This window comes from Nycticebus coucang, chromosome 2, assembly GCF_027406575.1.
Source record: "Nycticebus coucang isolate mNycCou1 chromosome 2, mNycCou1.pri, whole genome shotgun sequence".
Classification (NCBI taxonomy): domain Eukaryota; kingdom Metazoa; phylum Chordata; class Mammalia; order Primates; family Lorisidae; genus Nycticebus; species Nycticebus coucang.
In genome coordinates, this window is record NC_069781.1 from 129,830,756 (window position 1) to 129,845,873 (window position 15,118).

The following is a 15,118-nucleotide window of genomic DNA, read 5'->3' on the forward strand; positions in this document are numbered from 1 at the left end:
GTTTACAGAGAGTGCGTTTTCCTAATAAGTGGAGAAATCCAGCACAGCTCTCAAGATGATCTATTTTTAAAACACCATGAATCAGGATAGAAAGAAAGTTAATTTGAATTGCAAGTTTAAACCTTTGTTATCCATCTGCCAAGTGAACTATTGATTGTCAGACTGGTTATGGAGGTGACTGCTTTGCAAAGATTTGTCATTTCTAATACAGTCAAAGATGTGCTGGTTTTATATTAGCTGTAATTGGTAATGGTCTTTGTAAAAGTGATCGATGAGAATTTGGTCACAGTGACAGCCTCCTGTTTGACGGCAGCACAGACTGATGAGGAATCTGTTACGAATCTTAAGTGGGCTGAATTTAATGTCAGCATATTGGCTTATAACCTGGTGAATAGATGCTGATGTGAACAGGTTATTAATATCATGACCTACTTTTATTTACCTTGGAAAATGTCTTACATCTTAATTTTCACCTCCAAGTTGTAATGCATAACTTCAAGAAGTATTTGCCAGTATGGTATAACAGAGCTGTTGTTGGTTACTACGTCTCTGCATCACCTAGGAGGGAGTGCGGCCTCAACACTGTGATAGGTCACCCCAAACTTCTGTGTTCTTTAAAAATAGTCACTCTGGAGATAAGAGAAATCAACTTCGTGGTTGGACGAGGTGGAAACACAACCAGTGTTTTCCTGTTTATTGTTTAGACAAAACCATGTTCATTGAATGTTTTCCAACTTCCCACTGGTTGTTTTGATATTGTTTGTTTAAGGTGTATATTTAGAATGGAATCATCTAAAAAGCTGAATTTGTTAACCTCCTGTTCCCCATAAAGAGAAATGTCACAAGAACGTATAAAAATAAAAATCTGAGGGGAAAAAACTCACCTTGTTCCTCAAGAGAGTATTTTCCAGTAGATTTTTGGTGTGGTTTCTTTTAAACTCTACTTGAAGAATCCATATGCTTACGTGCATGTTTTTAGGGCAGCACAAAATTACTGGGGAGAATGTATATGAACAGTTCTAGTTCCCTAATTCCTTACTTGAATAGGACTTGATAGTGTTAACACGAAGACAGAATGCATGGCAAAGCATAGACCAAGTGGCTTGTATTCAAATATATACTGAACAATTTGTGGTAATATGTCATCATCACAGGCTGGAAGACCAGTGCCAGGACATGACCATCCATTTTTCCTGAGATGAGGGGTTCCTTGGGATATGAGAATTTTCAGTGCGAAAATCAGGATTGTCTGGGCATACTGGGACAGTTGGTTACCTTGTAAGTGCAAATTAAACGGTTGTTAATCACAGCCATTTCTTAGGTGCTTTGAAAAATTAAGTTGAGACAAAGGAGTAGCTAAATATCTTTACCTGTTTATAATCTTTTAGTCTTTTACCAAAAAAGTACAAAAACATGAATAGCTGCAATTTCCATCTCTTGTTAAAGTTAACAAATTTAATAGATGGAAGACATTTGGTGGAACAGTACTAAATTCATCCTTTCCTGGGGTGGGGGTGCGGGACTAAATTTTAAAAATGTATTTTAGTTTCTGTGATTCTAAGATAACCTACCAAATAATACAGAAAAGGAAGAAGGAGCCGGGCGTAGTGGCTCAGGCCTGTAATTTCAGCACTCTGGGAGGCTGAGGTGGGCGGATTGCTTCAGCTCAGGAGTTTGAGACCAGCCTGAGTGACTCCTATCTGTAAAAAATAGCTGGCTGTTGTGGCGGGCGCCTTTAGTCCCAGTTACTCAGGAGGCTGAGGCAAGAGAATCACTTGAGCCTAAGAGTTTGCTGTGAGCTATTACGCTTTGGCACTATACCCCAGGGTGATTGAGACTCTTGTCTCAAAAAAAGAAAGGAACAGATCAGAATTCACATTTGTTTCAAAAAACACACCACAGAGTCTTAGTTTAGGCTACTGTGTGATACAAAAACACTGGCCCAGGTGGCTTAAATGACAAATGTCTCACAGTTCTGGAGGCTGGAAAGTCTCAGTGCCGAGAGATTCTCCTCCTGGTGAAAGGTCTCTGCTTGGCTTGCAGACAGCTGCCTTGTTGCTGTGGAGGGTGCAGACAGATTCTCTCGTGTTTCTTATAAAGGCAAAGATCAGAGATCCACCTCCTAATGCCATCACATTGGGTATTAGGGCTTCAACATGAATTGGGTGGGGACACAAACATCCAGTACACAACAGATGCCACCTATTTTTTCAACTATATGGGAGACTTGGTGAGTAGTGACCATATCCCAGTCCTTTTCTGTAGTCTATCATCATCATGGCACAGGTCTGGGACTGGTGAGTAACAGCAGAGATGGTCTACATGGTCAGGTGTCAGGCTCTTGAGGAAGACATGGGACCTTGTTTCTCCCCATCCTGTCATATCTTTATTTCCTCCATTGATTCTTGAGGTGACAGCCTATATGAATGGACCCAGGGTGGTTTGGGTTTCCCACAGAGGCTTGGAGGGGAAAGGCCCTCATGCTGCAGTCTGCTGCCTTCTTTAAGCACCAGCCTACTGCAGCCTCACTGGCCATGGTGCCTGGGATGTAGGGGAGAGGGTGGCTTTGCCCACACCTGCACCCCCCACCCTCTGGGTGCTCCATCCACCTCATTCTACCATTGGATCTCTTGGTTGACAGTGTGGAGAAAGGTGCCCAAAGCTTCCTGCTTGACTTTGCTATCTTCACACAACTGTGGCCCATCTGCCAGGAGGCTAAAGACTACTGTGGACCCCAGGTCAGTGCCAACTCAAGAAGCAGCTCCAGGGTGGTGGACATGTTTGTCCTGCCTGGAGTAGAGGCCACAGGGGAGGTATGCAAAACACTCAGCAGCCTCCCGTCTTGGCAGCCTCACTCCTGCTTGCTTTTCTTCCCACTCCCCTACACCTGCCTTGCCTGACCCCAAGGCCAAGCCAGGAACAGTGGCCACCTGCCCCATTGTACTTGGTTATTGGCTGAGGTGCTACCACTGACACCCATCGATGCCACCAGCATACTTTCAATACTTAGTGCCACACTGGATGGCCACTGTGTGTCCCAGTTCTTAGCACACACCTGGTATATCCTAAGTGCCCAAGAAAAACTGTGAAGAGCGACCGGACATACAAATGAAGGAAGCCATCTCCAGGACCCTGAGAAGGCTTCTGGGAGCTCCGAGCAAGGCTTCATTTTGAAAACACTGACACTAGCACTTTCAAGTTTCCCTTTATTAGCATTTCATTCTCATTTTATGTTCAATCCTTATTAGCTTCCTATAAGAAAGGGCTTTTTCCAGAGTTTTACTGTTCCAAATCTGACCCCAGACCTATGCAAGGAACTCTGTGTACAAGTGAATGCCAAATCTTTCCTGTACAACTTTTGAAGATAAGACTTTCAGCCACAGTAGAGCTCTGATGAGTAAAAATTCCTGTTGACAAGAAGAACCATTTAGGTTTATTTCTAAAAATAGAAACGTTTTATAGAAGTGCCAGACAAGAAGAACCACTTAGGTTTATTTTTAAAAATAGAAACGTTTTATAGAAGTGCCAGATCACCTGAAGGGCAACCACTGCCCACCTGTGGCCATCAGAGTTTCATGGTGTCACTGTGCACGTTGGAGCAAACAGTTGGCCGTGAAAATCTGTACCCTGAACTGTTGAATTCCATCTTGGAGAGAAATTTGTATAATACCCTAAATGACAGTGGCCTGTCCTGCCCACAGCTTTCTTTGGGGGTGGGGGTGGGATCTCAGTCTGCTGCGTTGAGCCTGGCCTTCCCCAGAATGGTGTGCTGAGGGACCCCGGTGCAGAAGGCTACTTTGGCTTTTGCAGCCTGCCTTGGCTTCATGGTGACCTCAGGGGCCCTGCAAACAAGCAGAGGATATTGGGTGAGTGTGGCGCCCCTCAGCCCTGCATACGGTTCCCACCTGGCCTTTGCTGCTGGGAAGCAATTGCTGAGACACTTTTAATGAGAGGCCTCAGTAGGGGCTGTGAGTGAGACAGGAATCATGGCACAAGAAGGTAAAACTCAAAATGTTTTCCTCCTATCTTTTAATTCCTTGTGACCACCCATGTGGTCAGAAACAGTGAACCCTCAGCTGGTTCAGGAAGCAGGACACAAGCAAAGAAGACTGGAGGTTGGGCTGAGGCCTCACTGGCTTGCTTTCCCTGCCCTAAAGGGCTGGGCGCAGTCTGCTCCAGGCTGCTGCCGGCTTCCCGGAGCATGGACTTGGCCATCAGCCCAGGGGCTTTGGCAGACAGAGATTTTGTAAGTGGGGCCTCCACAGCAGGGGCTGACAGAGACATAGGGCCCAGCCTTCAAGGTAAAATCAGTGGACTCTCTCAACTCTGGTCCTGACAGGACAGCCAGCCGAACCAGTCCTCTGCGCCCTCCCACTCTGGCAGGTGCCTCAACCTGCAGCAGAGGCTGGTCTGCAGGAGGACAAAATCCAGTGTGTATTTCTGACACTATTCAAGAGCAAATTCCTTTTTAATACCTGGGCAAGGATATTTTTTACAACTGGTCTTATGTTTAAAACTGTAAGTTAAGGAAAGTCAGTTAGTAAAACTTCCCAAGGAAGCTTTCACAGAACCTTCTAGAACAGATTCCTCTGAGATTCTGAATAGAAAAGGAAGGGGATACTGGGAGAAGGGAGGGAAAGCTGACTCACTTAGATAGGATGTCCACAGTCTGCTTGGTGGCCAAAGTCCTCTTGTCCTTTGCTCCGTATAAGAGGGTCTGAATCTGAAGACACTGTAGAACCCCAAGTAGAAATCACAAGGTTATGGAAATGTCATGGGGAATATTTTGCAGGAAAATAAAGTCTCCCTTGAATGAGAGAAAAAAATGCTTCATTCTTAGACCGTTGTTGTGACAGAATTCGTGCTTTCTCAGGGTTTCTCCTAGGGATAGTCTGACATTTGATTCGGATGTTCTGAGGGATCCAGAAAATACATATACAGTTTTAGTGCTATTTCATAAAACTCAGTGAATGTCTTTATGCAAAAATATATTTAAAAGCAGTATTTTTAAAAAGGAAAGGCAAGAACCTTGGTACTGACCAGTGGACCCTGTCTAGTTTCTATTAGTAAGTGGCCCTTGCTTTAATTTATTTATTTTTATTGTTAAGTCATAGCTGCGTACATTAGTGCAATCAAGGGGTACATTGTGCAGGTTTCATATACAATCTGAAATATTCTCATCAAACTGTTCAACGTAGCCTTCATGCATTTTGTTAGTTACTGTATTTAGGCATTTGTATTCTGCATTTAGTAAGTTTTGCCTGTACCTATTCTAAGATGCACCGTAGATGTGGCCCCACCCATTACCCTCCCTCCACCAAAACCTCCCCCCTCCCTTCCCCTTCCTTGGCCCTTTCCCCATAGTCTTGTGCTATAGTTGGGTTATAGCCTTCATGTGAAAGCTATAATTTAGCTTCATAGTAGGGCTGAGTACATTGGATACTTTTTCTTTCACTCCTGAAATAACTTTGCTAAGAAGAATATGTTCCAGCTCCATCCATGTAAACATGAAAGAGGTAAAGTCTCCATCTTTCTTTAAGGCTGCATAATATTCCATGGTATACATGTACCACAATTTGCTAGTCCATTCAAAGTGGCCCTTGCTTTAGCTCAGAAAAGTTTTTTACAAAGAAAGATTTTAAAAATAAACAAAAGCTAGGGCAGTGCCTGTGGCTCAACTGAGTAGGGCATATGGCCCCATATGCTGGAGGTGGCGGGTTCAAACCCAGCCCCGGCCAAAAACTGCAAAAAAATAAAAATAAAATAAACAAAAGCTTTATTTGTATATGGGCTTTCTGTGTACCCATTAGTTCACAGCAATTCCTTATTAGTAGATAAATATTGAGCTTATGGATTATTAGGGTTGATCTGATTGATTGTACCAGGCCAGGGCAAACTCAGGAGAGGAAAAAGATTAAAGTTGTGCCAACAATGGCCAAAATAATTTTGAGGAACAATGAGGTTAAGAAACTCGCTTTCCTGAATGCCAAGACCTTTTATAAAGCTATAGTAATAAGGCAGTGTTTTTTCCACCCAGGGGAACAGGACAGAGAGCCCAGGACTTGACAGACAATAGACTGGCCTTGCAGGACTAGTGAGAAGAGTGGGACCACTTACTTTCCAAATGGATGGAACAGATCGCTACCCCTTATCAAACACAAAAATTAATCCCAGAAAGATTTAAAGGACTAAATGTGAAATGCAAAACTTGGGAGATTTTTAGATGAAAACATCTTGAGGTAGGAAAGCATTTCTTAGACAAGATCTAGACCAATGGTTCTCAACCTGTGGATTGTGACCCACAGGAACTATATTAAAGGGTTGCAGCATTAGGAAGGTTGAGAACCACTGATCTCCACAAACCAAAAGACTAATAAAATGTAACTATATGAAAACTCAAAACATGGTGAACCAAAATTCACCCTAAGCACAGTACAGAGACAGGCCAACACTGGAGAAAGATACTTACCATGCACACAACTGAGAGGTTTGGCATTTAGTATACATAAAGAACTTCCCTGAGATAACGAGAAGTAAAATAACCTCTCAATAGAAAACTAGTCAAACGATATGTACATATTATCCAAAAGGTTGAAAATTGGCCAGTAAACCTGCTTAATCTCACTAATAACCAGAAATGCAAACTTTAATGAGGTAAGTACCATTTTACCCATCAGGTTGCAAAAGTTATACTCTGATGACACCAAGTTTTGTCAAATATACAAAGCAACAAGAACTCCTTTCTTTATTGATAGTGAGTGTTCAAGTTGGTATAAATCCTTTGTAGAACTATTAAGCAATATTTAGTAAAGGATATATAAATTGTGACATACATGTATCATATGTATGTGATATACAAATGTCTGATATGTACATGTGTGTGTATATACTCACATAGATAAACCGTATAAAGTCAAGGGGAAAAAGAAAATTGTAGATGAATGAAAATAATACATATACATGAAGTTTTAAAACATGTAAGACAAAACCATAGTAAAATAAAGCAGGAAATGATATCCAATTCAGAGTAGTTGCTATCTGGGTAGAGGTATATAGGGGACTTCAGCCATATGAGTCATGTTTTACTTCTTATATTGAATAGTGAGTTCAAAGGTGTTTGCTATACTTTTTTGCATATCTTAACTATTTCATAATGTATTTTTAAAAGATTGAGACAGAGTCTCAATCTTTTTTTTTGAGACAGAGTCTTACTCTGTTGCACCAGGCTAGAGTGCCGTGGTATCATCACAGCTCACAGCAACCTCAAACTCCCGGGCTGAAGTGATCCTCCTGCCTCAGCCTCCAGAGTAGCTGGGACTATAGGCACCCACCACAATGCTCAGCTAATTTTTCTAATTTTGGTAGAAATGGGGTCTTGCTCTTGCTTAGGCTGGTCTCCAATTCCTGAGCTTAAGTGATCCTCTTGTCTCAGCCTCCCAGAGAGCTAGGATTACAGGCCTGAGCCACTGTGCCTGGCCCTGAGTTAATTTTTCTATATGGTAACAGCTTGAGTCAAGAAAAGTTTGAGGGTTTGGGGACTTAGTCCTGAAGATTGTTTATTCATTTTGATTTGCCAATCATTTTTAGGTCTTCAAGAAAATTAAAATGCAAGCCATCAAAGGGCTTTGTCTTTATAAGCTGTGGAAAATATCAAAACTATCTGTTTCAATCTGAGGAACTGAGAATGTAGTTCTGGAATCTAAGAATCTGGCCTTCTTTTGGGAGGAAGAAAATAAACAAGACTGGCAGGATTTTTTAAATAATAGAAAATATTCTATTTCTTACTCTAGCACAAGAAGTAGTGAACTATATTATTCCATTCAACACATAATTCAAATTCTGCAAAGACAAGGATCCCAGCCCCTCCGCCCACTAAGCCCCTGCCTTTCTAAATCTGTACTGGGGCCTTAGCCTGGCCTAGGCAATGAGCCTTTCTTTCCATGGGAGTGAACCAGCCTTGCCTTTTTTTTTTTTTTTTTGCAGTTTTTGGCCAGAGCTGGGTTTGAACCCACCACCTCTGGCATATGGGGCTGGCGCCCTACTCCTTTGAGCCACAGGGCCACCCAGCCAGCCTTGCTTTAATCCACAGGTAGATTATTGTGATCCTGGAAATTTAGGAATTTTGAGAAAGCTCTGTTACTTGGAGGGGAGGAAAGGTTTTTGACACTTAGGATACTTGATGGAAACTCTTCCAGTACCCAGCTCCAGTTGCAGTTTTAGGAAGCCTGGGTGTGTCTCCCCATCAATGAAATGAGGCAAAGCTCACCCCATACAGGGCCTGGCAGAGGCCAACGTGCTCAGAGAGGGACAGCAAGCAAGAGAGGCCATCTGCTCCCCCTAACGCCCTGCCAGCCAGGGAGGCTCTTTCTCAAGGGCTATCACTTCTTGTCAGAACAGACTTCATTTTCTCTTCCATGCCCAGAAATACCTACACTCAATGTAAAAGGTCAGGGCTAATTTTAAAGCCACCCAAACTTCCCTGTTTACATATTTATGAATGCCTCTGCCACAGCTCATTTGAGCAGAGCTGATATTGGTACATGGCTTGGTACATCACTGTGGCATTAGGGTTTTACTGACATTATAACAATTAGTGGAGACAGTAGGTCTCAGTTCACTCTGCCTTAATAGATGGCCTTTCAAATGTAAAGCTCGGGAAGAATTTCCATCCTACCCCTTTGCTGATTAGAGCTTCTCTCCCTGCCCCCATATGCTCTAGAGAAAGTGTTATCATTGGCTACATATTCAAGAATTCCCAGGAAGAAAGAGAAGGCACCTGGTAATGCTTCTAAACATTCTCAGTGGTTTTACTAACTAACCCCATTTCTTCCAGATCTTGTGTACTGATCATTTTTCACTGGGGGTATTAGTAGACAGAACAGACTTAGCAGAGAGAACTGTGGCTGGGTCAAGTGACCCTTTTCCAGTAATCAAGCCTGGACCAGGACTGGGGTGGCTCACATCTGTAATCTCAGCACTTTGGGAGCCTACAGCAGGAAGAAAGCTTGAGGCCAGGAGTTCAAGAGCAGCCTAGACAAAATAGAGAGACCCTGTCTCTATGAAAAACAAAAAAAATTGGGTGGGATTACACCTATGGTGCATCTTACAAGGGTACATGTGAAACTTAGTAAATGTAGAATGTAAATGTCTTAACACAATAACTAAGAAAATGCCAGGAAGGCTGTGTTAACCAGCGTGATGAAAATATGTCAAATGGTCTATAAAACCAGTGTATGGTGCCCCATGATCGCATTAATGTACACAGCTATCATTTAATAATAATAATAATAATAAAAAGAAAAACAAAAAAATTCAGTAGGCATGGTGGGGCATGCCATCCCAGCTACTCAGGAGGTTGAAGCAGGAGGATAGCTTGAACCTAGAAGCCAGGAATTTGAGGCTGCAGTGAATTGTGGTCATGTCACGGCACTCCATCTAAGCAACGGAGTGAGGAAAAACTAATATCAAGCCCTAGAGAGGTGAGTCACATCCCCAATCTACCTTAACCCCTGTTAAGACCCTTCTTTTTCTGGTATTGATAGACATTTTTCCCTAAGGCCACTTATCCTTACTAAGGTGATTTGCCTAAAATTCCAGCTGAAGTTAGAAGAGAGGCAAAGGGATGTCAAGGAGGATACAGAAACAGAGCTGGCCTCTCCTTCCTGCCCCCTTTCAGGATGACAGTGTTCAGTGAGGTAAGAGCCGGCACCAAGGCAACAGAAAGTGGTTCATGCATTAACTGAACTGCTTTTCAAAAGATACTTTTTTTAAATAATGAAAATAACCCATTACGGACTCCTACTAGAAAATGTTTTATTATAGCTGTCTATTTATCTAAGAAACATAAATTGAATTTTCCAATGTTCTGCTGCTCTTGGCTAAATTTACTTAACCATTTTTGTGTGAAGTGTTTCAATTCTTTTGTTAAAAGCATAGGTATTGACAGAGGTGAAGTCAATAAATGTTAATTGAACCTTGTGGGAGCCAGGCTTTGTAAACATCTTGCTGAGGTAAGTAAAGAACTCGCCAGACCTTGACATCAGAACATTCTCCACCATAAATAAAGGTATTACGTGCTCTCCAGATTCTTCCCAGAGGCCAAGGCACTCCTCTTTGAAATCAACCACTAAAGAGTGTTTCTCACTTTTCTTTTTCTTTCTTTTTTTTTTTTTTTACAGTCTCTCTTTTTTTTTTTTTTTTTTTATTGTTGGGGATTCATTGAGGGTACAATAAGCCAGGTTACACTGATTGCAATTGTTAGGTAAAGTCCCTCTTGCAATCATGTCTTGACCCCATAACTGAAGTTCTGAGTATCTCTTTGATTTTACAAGCAAGAGTTGTGAGAAGTCACTTGTGTTTTTATTATTCCTTAAACAGCAAAGAAGGAGCTTTCCCTTCCTTTGCAGGAAGACAAAAGGGAATATCTGCTGTTAGACTAGCCTGCAGGCTGTCCCCAGATGGGGAGAGGCATGTTTGTCTTGCTCACCTTTGTGTTCTAGGGCCTTGCACAGTCCCCGCCCAGCCCACAAGTACATGCAGTACTTACAAAATGAATGAATGAATGAATGAATGAATAAAAAGACCAACAAACAGACCAGCTAAGGACATTTTTATATGGAGTCTTAAGACAAGGTTGGGGCTGGGCATGGTGGTTCACATCTGTAATCCTAGCACTTTGGGAGGCTGAGGTGGGCGGATTGCTTGAGCTCAGGAGTTCAAGGCCAGCTGGACCAAAAGGAAGACTCTCATCTCTACTAAAAATAGAAAATTTGGCAGGGTGTTGTGGTAGGTGCCTGTAGTCCCAGTTATGGGAGGCTGAGGCAAGAGGATTGCTCCCTCCTGCAGCAGGCCGACCTGTGCCCATGTCAGTAATGCAGCAGAGGACAGGCAGACATGGCCCTTCTCTCCTGGGGGCTTCCAGTGTGGTGAGGAAGGCAGACACTTAACACTACATAAACAAACATGTCACAACCACTTGGGATTCCGGGCTATAAAAAATGGGGTTATGAAAACATGCTTTGTGAAGAGGTGACACTGAAGTTGAGACCTGAGGGACAGAGAGTCAGCATGGGGCAGAAGAGGAGGTGATGGGGCGGCTCTCAGGGAGAAAGAATTACAAGTGTTTGGGGGAACACACCCTGCATCCTCTCTCCCTTGGTCTCCTTCCTTGTCTGTCTGTCCCTCACACATACACCCCTGCAGCTCCCTTACTGGCAGGGTGCTAATCCTGAGGAACTGATGCACCACTGGGCGGGCAGGGAGCCTCCCGTGAGAGAGACAAAGGTGAGGTAGGAAGGGGCCCTAGGCTTTTTGGGGAGATGAGGGAGAAAGAAAGGGGGGCCCAGGCACTGCCACCCACACAGCTGTGTGGAGCTGACCCTTCTGGAAAGCTCCTGCTGAGCATCTATCTCCTGGTGCCAGCCCTGGGAGCGTGGAGGTCGTCCTCACAGATTGCCTCACTCCTCATCTCTAGCTTGTCATGTGCCCTGGGGTCTATGTCCTTATGGACATCCCTTGACTTCCCCATGACTTTGCTCCATCCCTTGGCCACTGACTTGGAGCAAGCTACCATCATCTCTCTCCAGGACAACTGCAACACAAATATATCCTGCTGTGTATCCACACAGAAAGGGAGGCTTCCTTGTCAAGTGGATAGCCAGAGCCAGTTTTGTCTAGAAAGGTTGGATGTGCCCAATTCTGAGCTGGCCACAGCCAGGGATGCAGACTTTCCTAAGGCTGAGCCTTCGGAGCTGCTTCTTCTTGGCATATTTTCCTGTTGACAAGGAGCTTAAGTGATTTTGCTCCGCCCTTCCTAGGTCTGTATGCATCAACCACTCCTGACCATTGCACTTTCAACTTATTTAAGGTTACACTGAGTTTGTGTGGTATGAGATGTTGCCTTTCCTTCCATCCTTGGCCATCCACCATAAACTCACTATAATCCTGCACCCAGCAAGGTTCTGACAAATCCCTTGATAGCCTCAGGCGGGACAGTCTGTCCAGACCCACAGTTGTCCTCCCTTCTAGGCCTTAAGGCCAACTGAGGAATTTGCAAGACCTTGTGCACTCGCCAAGCCACAGTGAGAGTTCTGATATTTGAGGAGCTTTTCCATGCACATACAGCCTCGTTTGTGGGCATTCTGGGTATATGCAGAGGGCACCTTTTCCCTACAGCTGATGACCCCAGGGCAGCCTGTGGCCAGGAGACCTGGAACTGTCATTTCCACCCAGCATAGCAGGTGAGGGAGAGTCTCCTTGAAGGTTAAGAATGAATGACCTTGAACCCTTTAATTATCACTTCTCATTCTCATATTACGTCAACAGATTTATGAACATCATCATGTCATGAATCCTTGAGTTTTTAAGCACACTTTTCAACCCAAGAACAGGACTTTTTATACAAAGTTAGTGACAGTCTGACCTTCCTCTCTGTAAAGAAGGCAGACTGCTGAAGTCCAACAATGGGTTAGTCAAAGATGATTAGAAAAATGAGGATCACAATGGGTTAGTCAAAGATGATTAGAAAAATCAGGATCATGGGCTGGCGCCTGTGGCTCAGTGAGTGGGGTGCTGGCCCCATATACCGAGGGTAGTGGGTTCAAACCCAGCCTCAGCCAAACTGCAACCAAAAACTAGCCAGGTGTTGTGGTGGGCGCCTGTAGTCCCAGCTGCTTGGGAGGCTGAGACAAGAGAATCGTGTAAGCCCAAAAGCTGGAGGTTGCTATGAGCCGTGTGACATCATGGGACTCTACCGAGGGCAGTAAAGTGAGACTCTGTCTCTACCAAAAAAAAAAAAATCAGGATCATGGACAAATGATGTTCTATATGTGTAGACAGTGTGCTGACAGGGCAGCTCTGTGGGGACTCCTGTTCAGTTCTGAAGTTCCTGCTATATCCAGGGCAACAAGGAAAGCACCAAACATGCCAAAGGAAAAGTAAAATGAAGTAGGCCGTTGATGGACCTATAGGACACAAGTAGTATATAAAATACAACTGTCTCTACGAAGGCCCCATGTGTTTAGCTATTGGAGGAATGGCTGGAACACAGCAGGGACCTGATGGCCAGCCTGCAGTCCCCAGTCTTGATCCAAGAGCACAGAAGACCTGTCTACCACTGGCTTTCTTGTGCACGACCTAAGAATAAAATGTTCCATCTCCTTTCTTTGAAAAGATTCATTATAGCAGGCTCTGAATTTTTTTGGAGGAAGGGGGTTGCATCAAACTGTTATTCTTTTATGGAAATGTTTAATGCTCACAGATATAAAGTAGTGAGACAGTGGAATGAACTTTGCTAATGACAGTACCTAATATGGAGGCCTGATTATGATTGGACCCAAACCCGACTTCATACTGTCCTCAGCTCGGCATACCCCAATTCTGGCTAGCACAGTAACAGGCCAACAGAAGAGGAATAGAAGAGGAATAGTAACAATTCTTTTCCAGCCTTTTTACCCCAGTGAAAATGTTGGCAGTGAGGGTCATCTTAGAATCAAACCATGTTTCTGTGTTGCAAAAGTATGTGAATTTTGCTATGGAAATTTCCATCTGGGGCCAACAGAGTTCTCCAATTTTCCGTTGCAGGCAGACGCCTTTAAAAGACAGATCAATAATATAATAAGGTTTCCTTCCTGGTAATTTAATCTCCTGTCTGCTTTGCTTCCCGTGCCTCCCTGGTTTTGTTTTTCAGCCCACAGGACTTAAGGGGACCATTCAGCACAGGAGGGTGCATCTGGGAAGTCACTACTCACTGGGTTCCTGCTATTGAGTTGAAAAGTTGGGGGATGCAGCTGTAGTTGTGATAAAAGCCAGAGAAATGCTCTGCCAATGTTTAGCTTTAGAAGGCTGCTGGCTTCAAAGAGCCCACTGCTAAATACGGCATCTGAGAAACTCCAGTCAGCAGCAGATGTGAAAGCATGTTTAAAGTCCCCATCTGTGCCCTGGTGTCCCCAGGGCGACCAGCCCTGTCCTCAGATGGGTGCAGGTGAAGTGGTGATGAGGGAGTGCTTCTCAGCCCACACAATCTTTGCAAATACACATGCCAACCTTTTCTCTCTGGAAAATGGCTAGCTATCTTTAAAATGTCAAAGACATTGTTTTTAGGATTGATGGTTAATGAAGACAAACTAAAGGAAAACAAGGTCACCAACTTTCACCACAGGTTTTTGGAGTGATCCAAGTTTCTTGAAGCTGAGCTGACTTTCACCCCTCTGCTGGCAGTGTGGCCCAGAGTGCTGGCCAACGTGCAGACCACTGGGACTCTAAGAAGGCAACCTTGATGCAGGGAGCTTAAGACCCCCACCTGGCACACCAGTGGCACAAAGAAAACAGCTGGGTCTTGCTTAAGAGTAACCTGCCCAAACACAGTTGACTTAACTCTGGGAGCCTCAGGTCCCTGCTCTGTAAAAAGTGCAATCAATGCAGGTCTGACCTACAGGGTTGCTGTAAAAATTCACAATGAAGTATGCGCCACCCCCTGCAGTAGCAACCCCACCTCCAAGCACAAACCTAGCCCCACAGAGAGCCAGTAGAAAGGGTATGAAGCTCTGTGTGGCCCTGCTCAAGTTTCTGCGGACCTCTGTCATCATTTGCCACCCTTCCCTAGTCTGAGGTCCCTCCCCTGCCGAGAGTTGAGTGGCTGAGCTAAGCCCTTGGGAGAGTTTTTCCAGACATCATCTACCCTCTTCAGGGGAGTAATGGGGGTGGGGGGAGGGGAGAGAGGTGGCAACGCCCCATGGTGAGCACCACCTTGGCCACCAAGCTCTGCTGTCTGCTCCCTTTGGAGTGGTGCTAACAGTCGGGGGACAGTGCTCTCCAGCTTCTTGCACTAGGACAGTGTCTGGTGCCCATCAGGGCAGCCTCACTCCACTCACTCAAATTGATCCCTGGAACAACTGTGGGAGGAACAAGGGCAATTGCTGCTGTTATCTCCATTTTACAGATGAAAAAACAGGCCTCTGCATCAATTCTTGGTCTACTGCATTCCACTTTCAATGTTGTCCTCCTCGTGATTTTCTTAAAAAAGGACAACAACTATAGACCTATTGTGCCCTATTCAGAATTTCCTCAACAGCTCCCAGCTGCTTACAGCAAAGTTTGGAAAACCTTTTCTGAAAAAGCA

General features: G+C 44.2%; 1 protein-coding gene across 4 annotated transcripts in view; it reads right to left on the reverse strand.

The window, feature by feature from the left end:
- Positions 1-1,291: 1,291 nt before the first annotated feature.
- The window catches only part of TTC23 (tetratricopeptide repeat domain 23), a 123,351-nt gene continuing 109,524 nt past the window's right edge, over positions 1,292-15,118 (reverse strand). For all 4 annotated transcript variants that reach the window (XM_053581796.1, XM_053581795.1, XM_053581800.1 and 1 more), the window contains 2 exons: positions 4,650-4,732; positions 1,292-3,842 (listed from right to left, as the gene is read on the reverse strand). In XM_053581796.1, the coding sequence (XP_053437771.1) occupies positions 3,728-3,842; positions 4,650-4,732 (198 nt within the window). In that variant the 3' untranslated portion in view covers positions 1,292-3,727. The remainder of the gene's footprint in view (positions 3,843-4,649; positions 4,733-15,118) is intronic.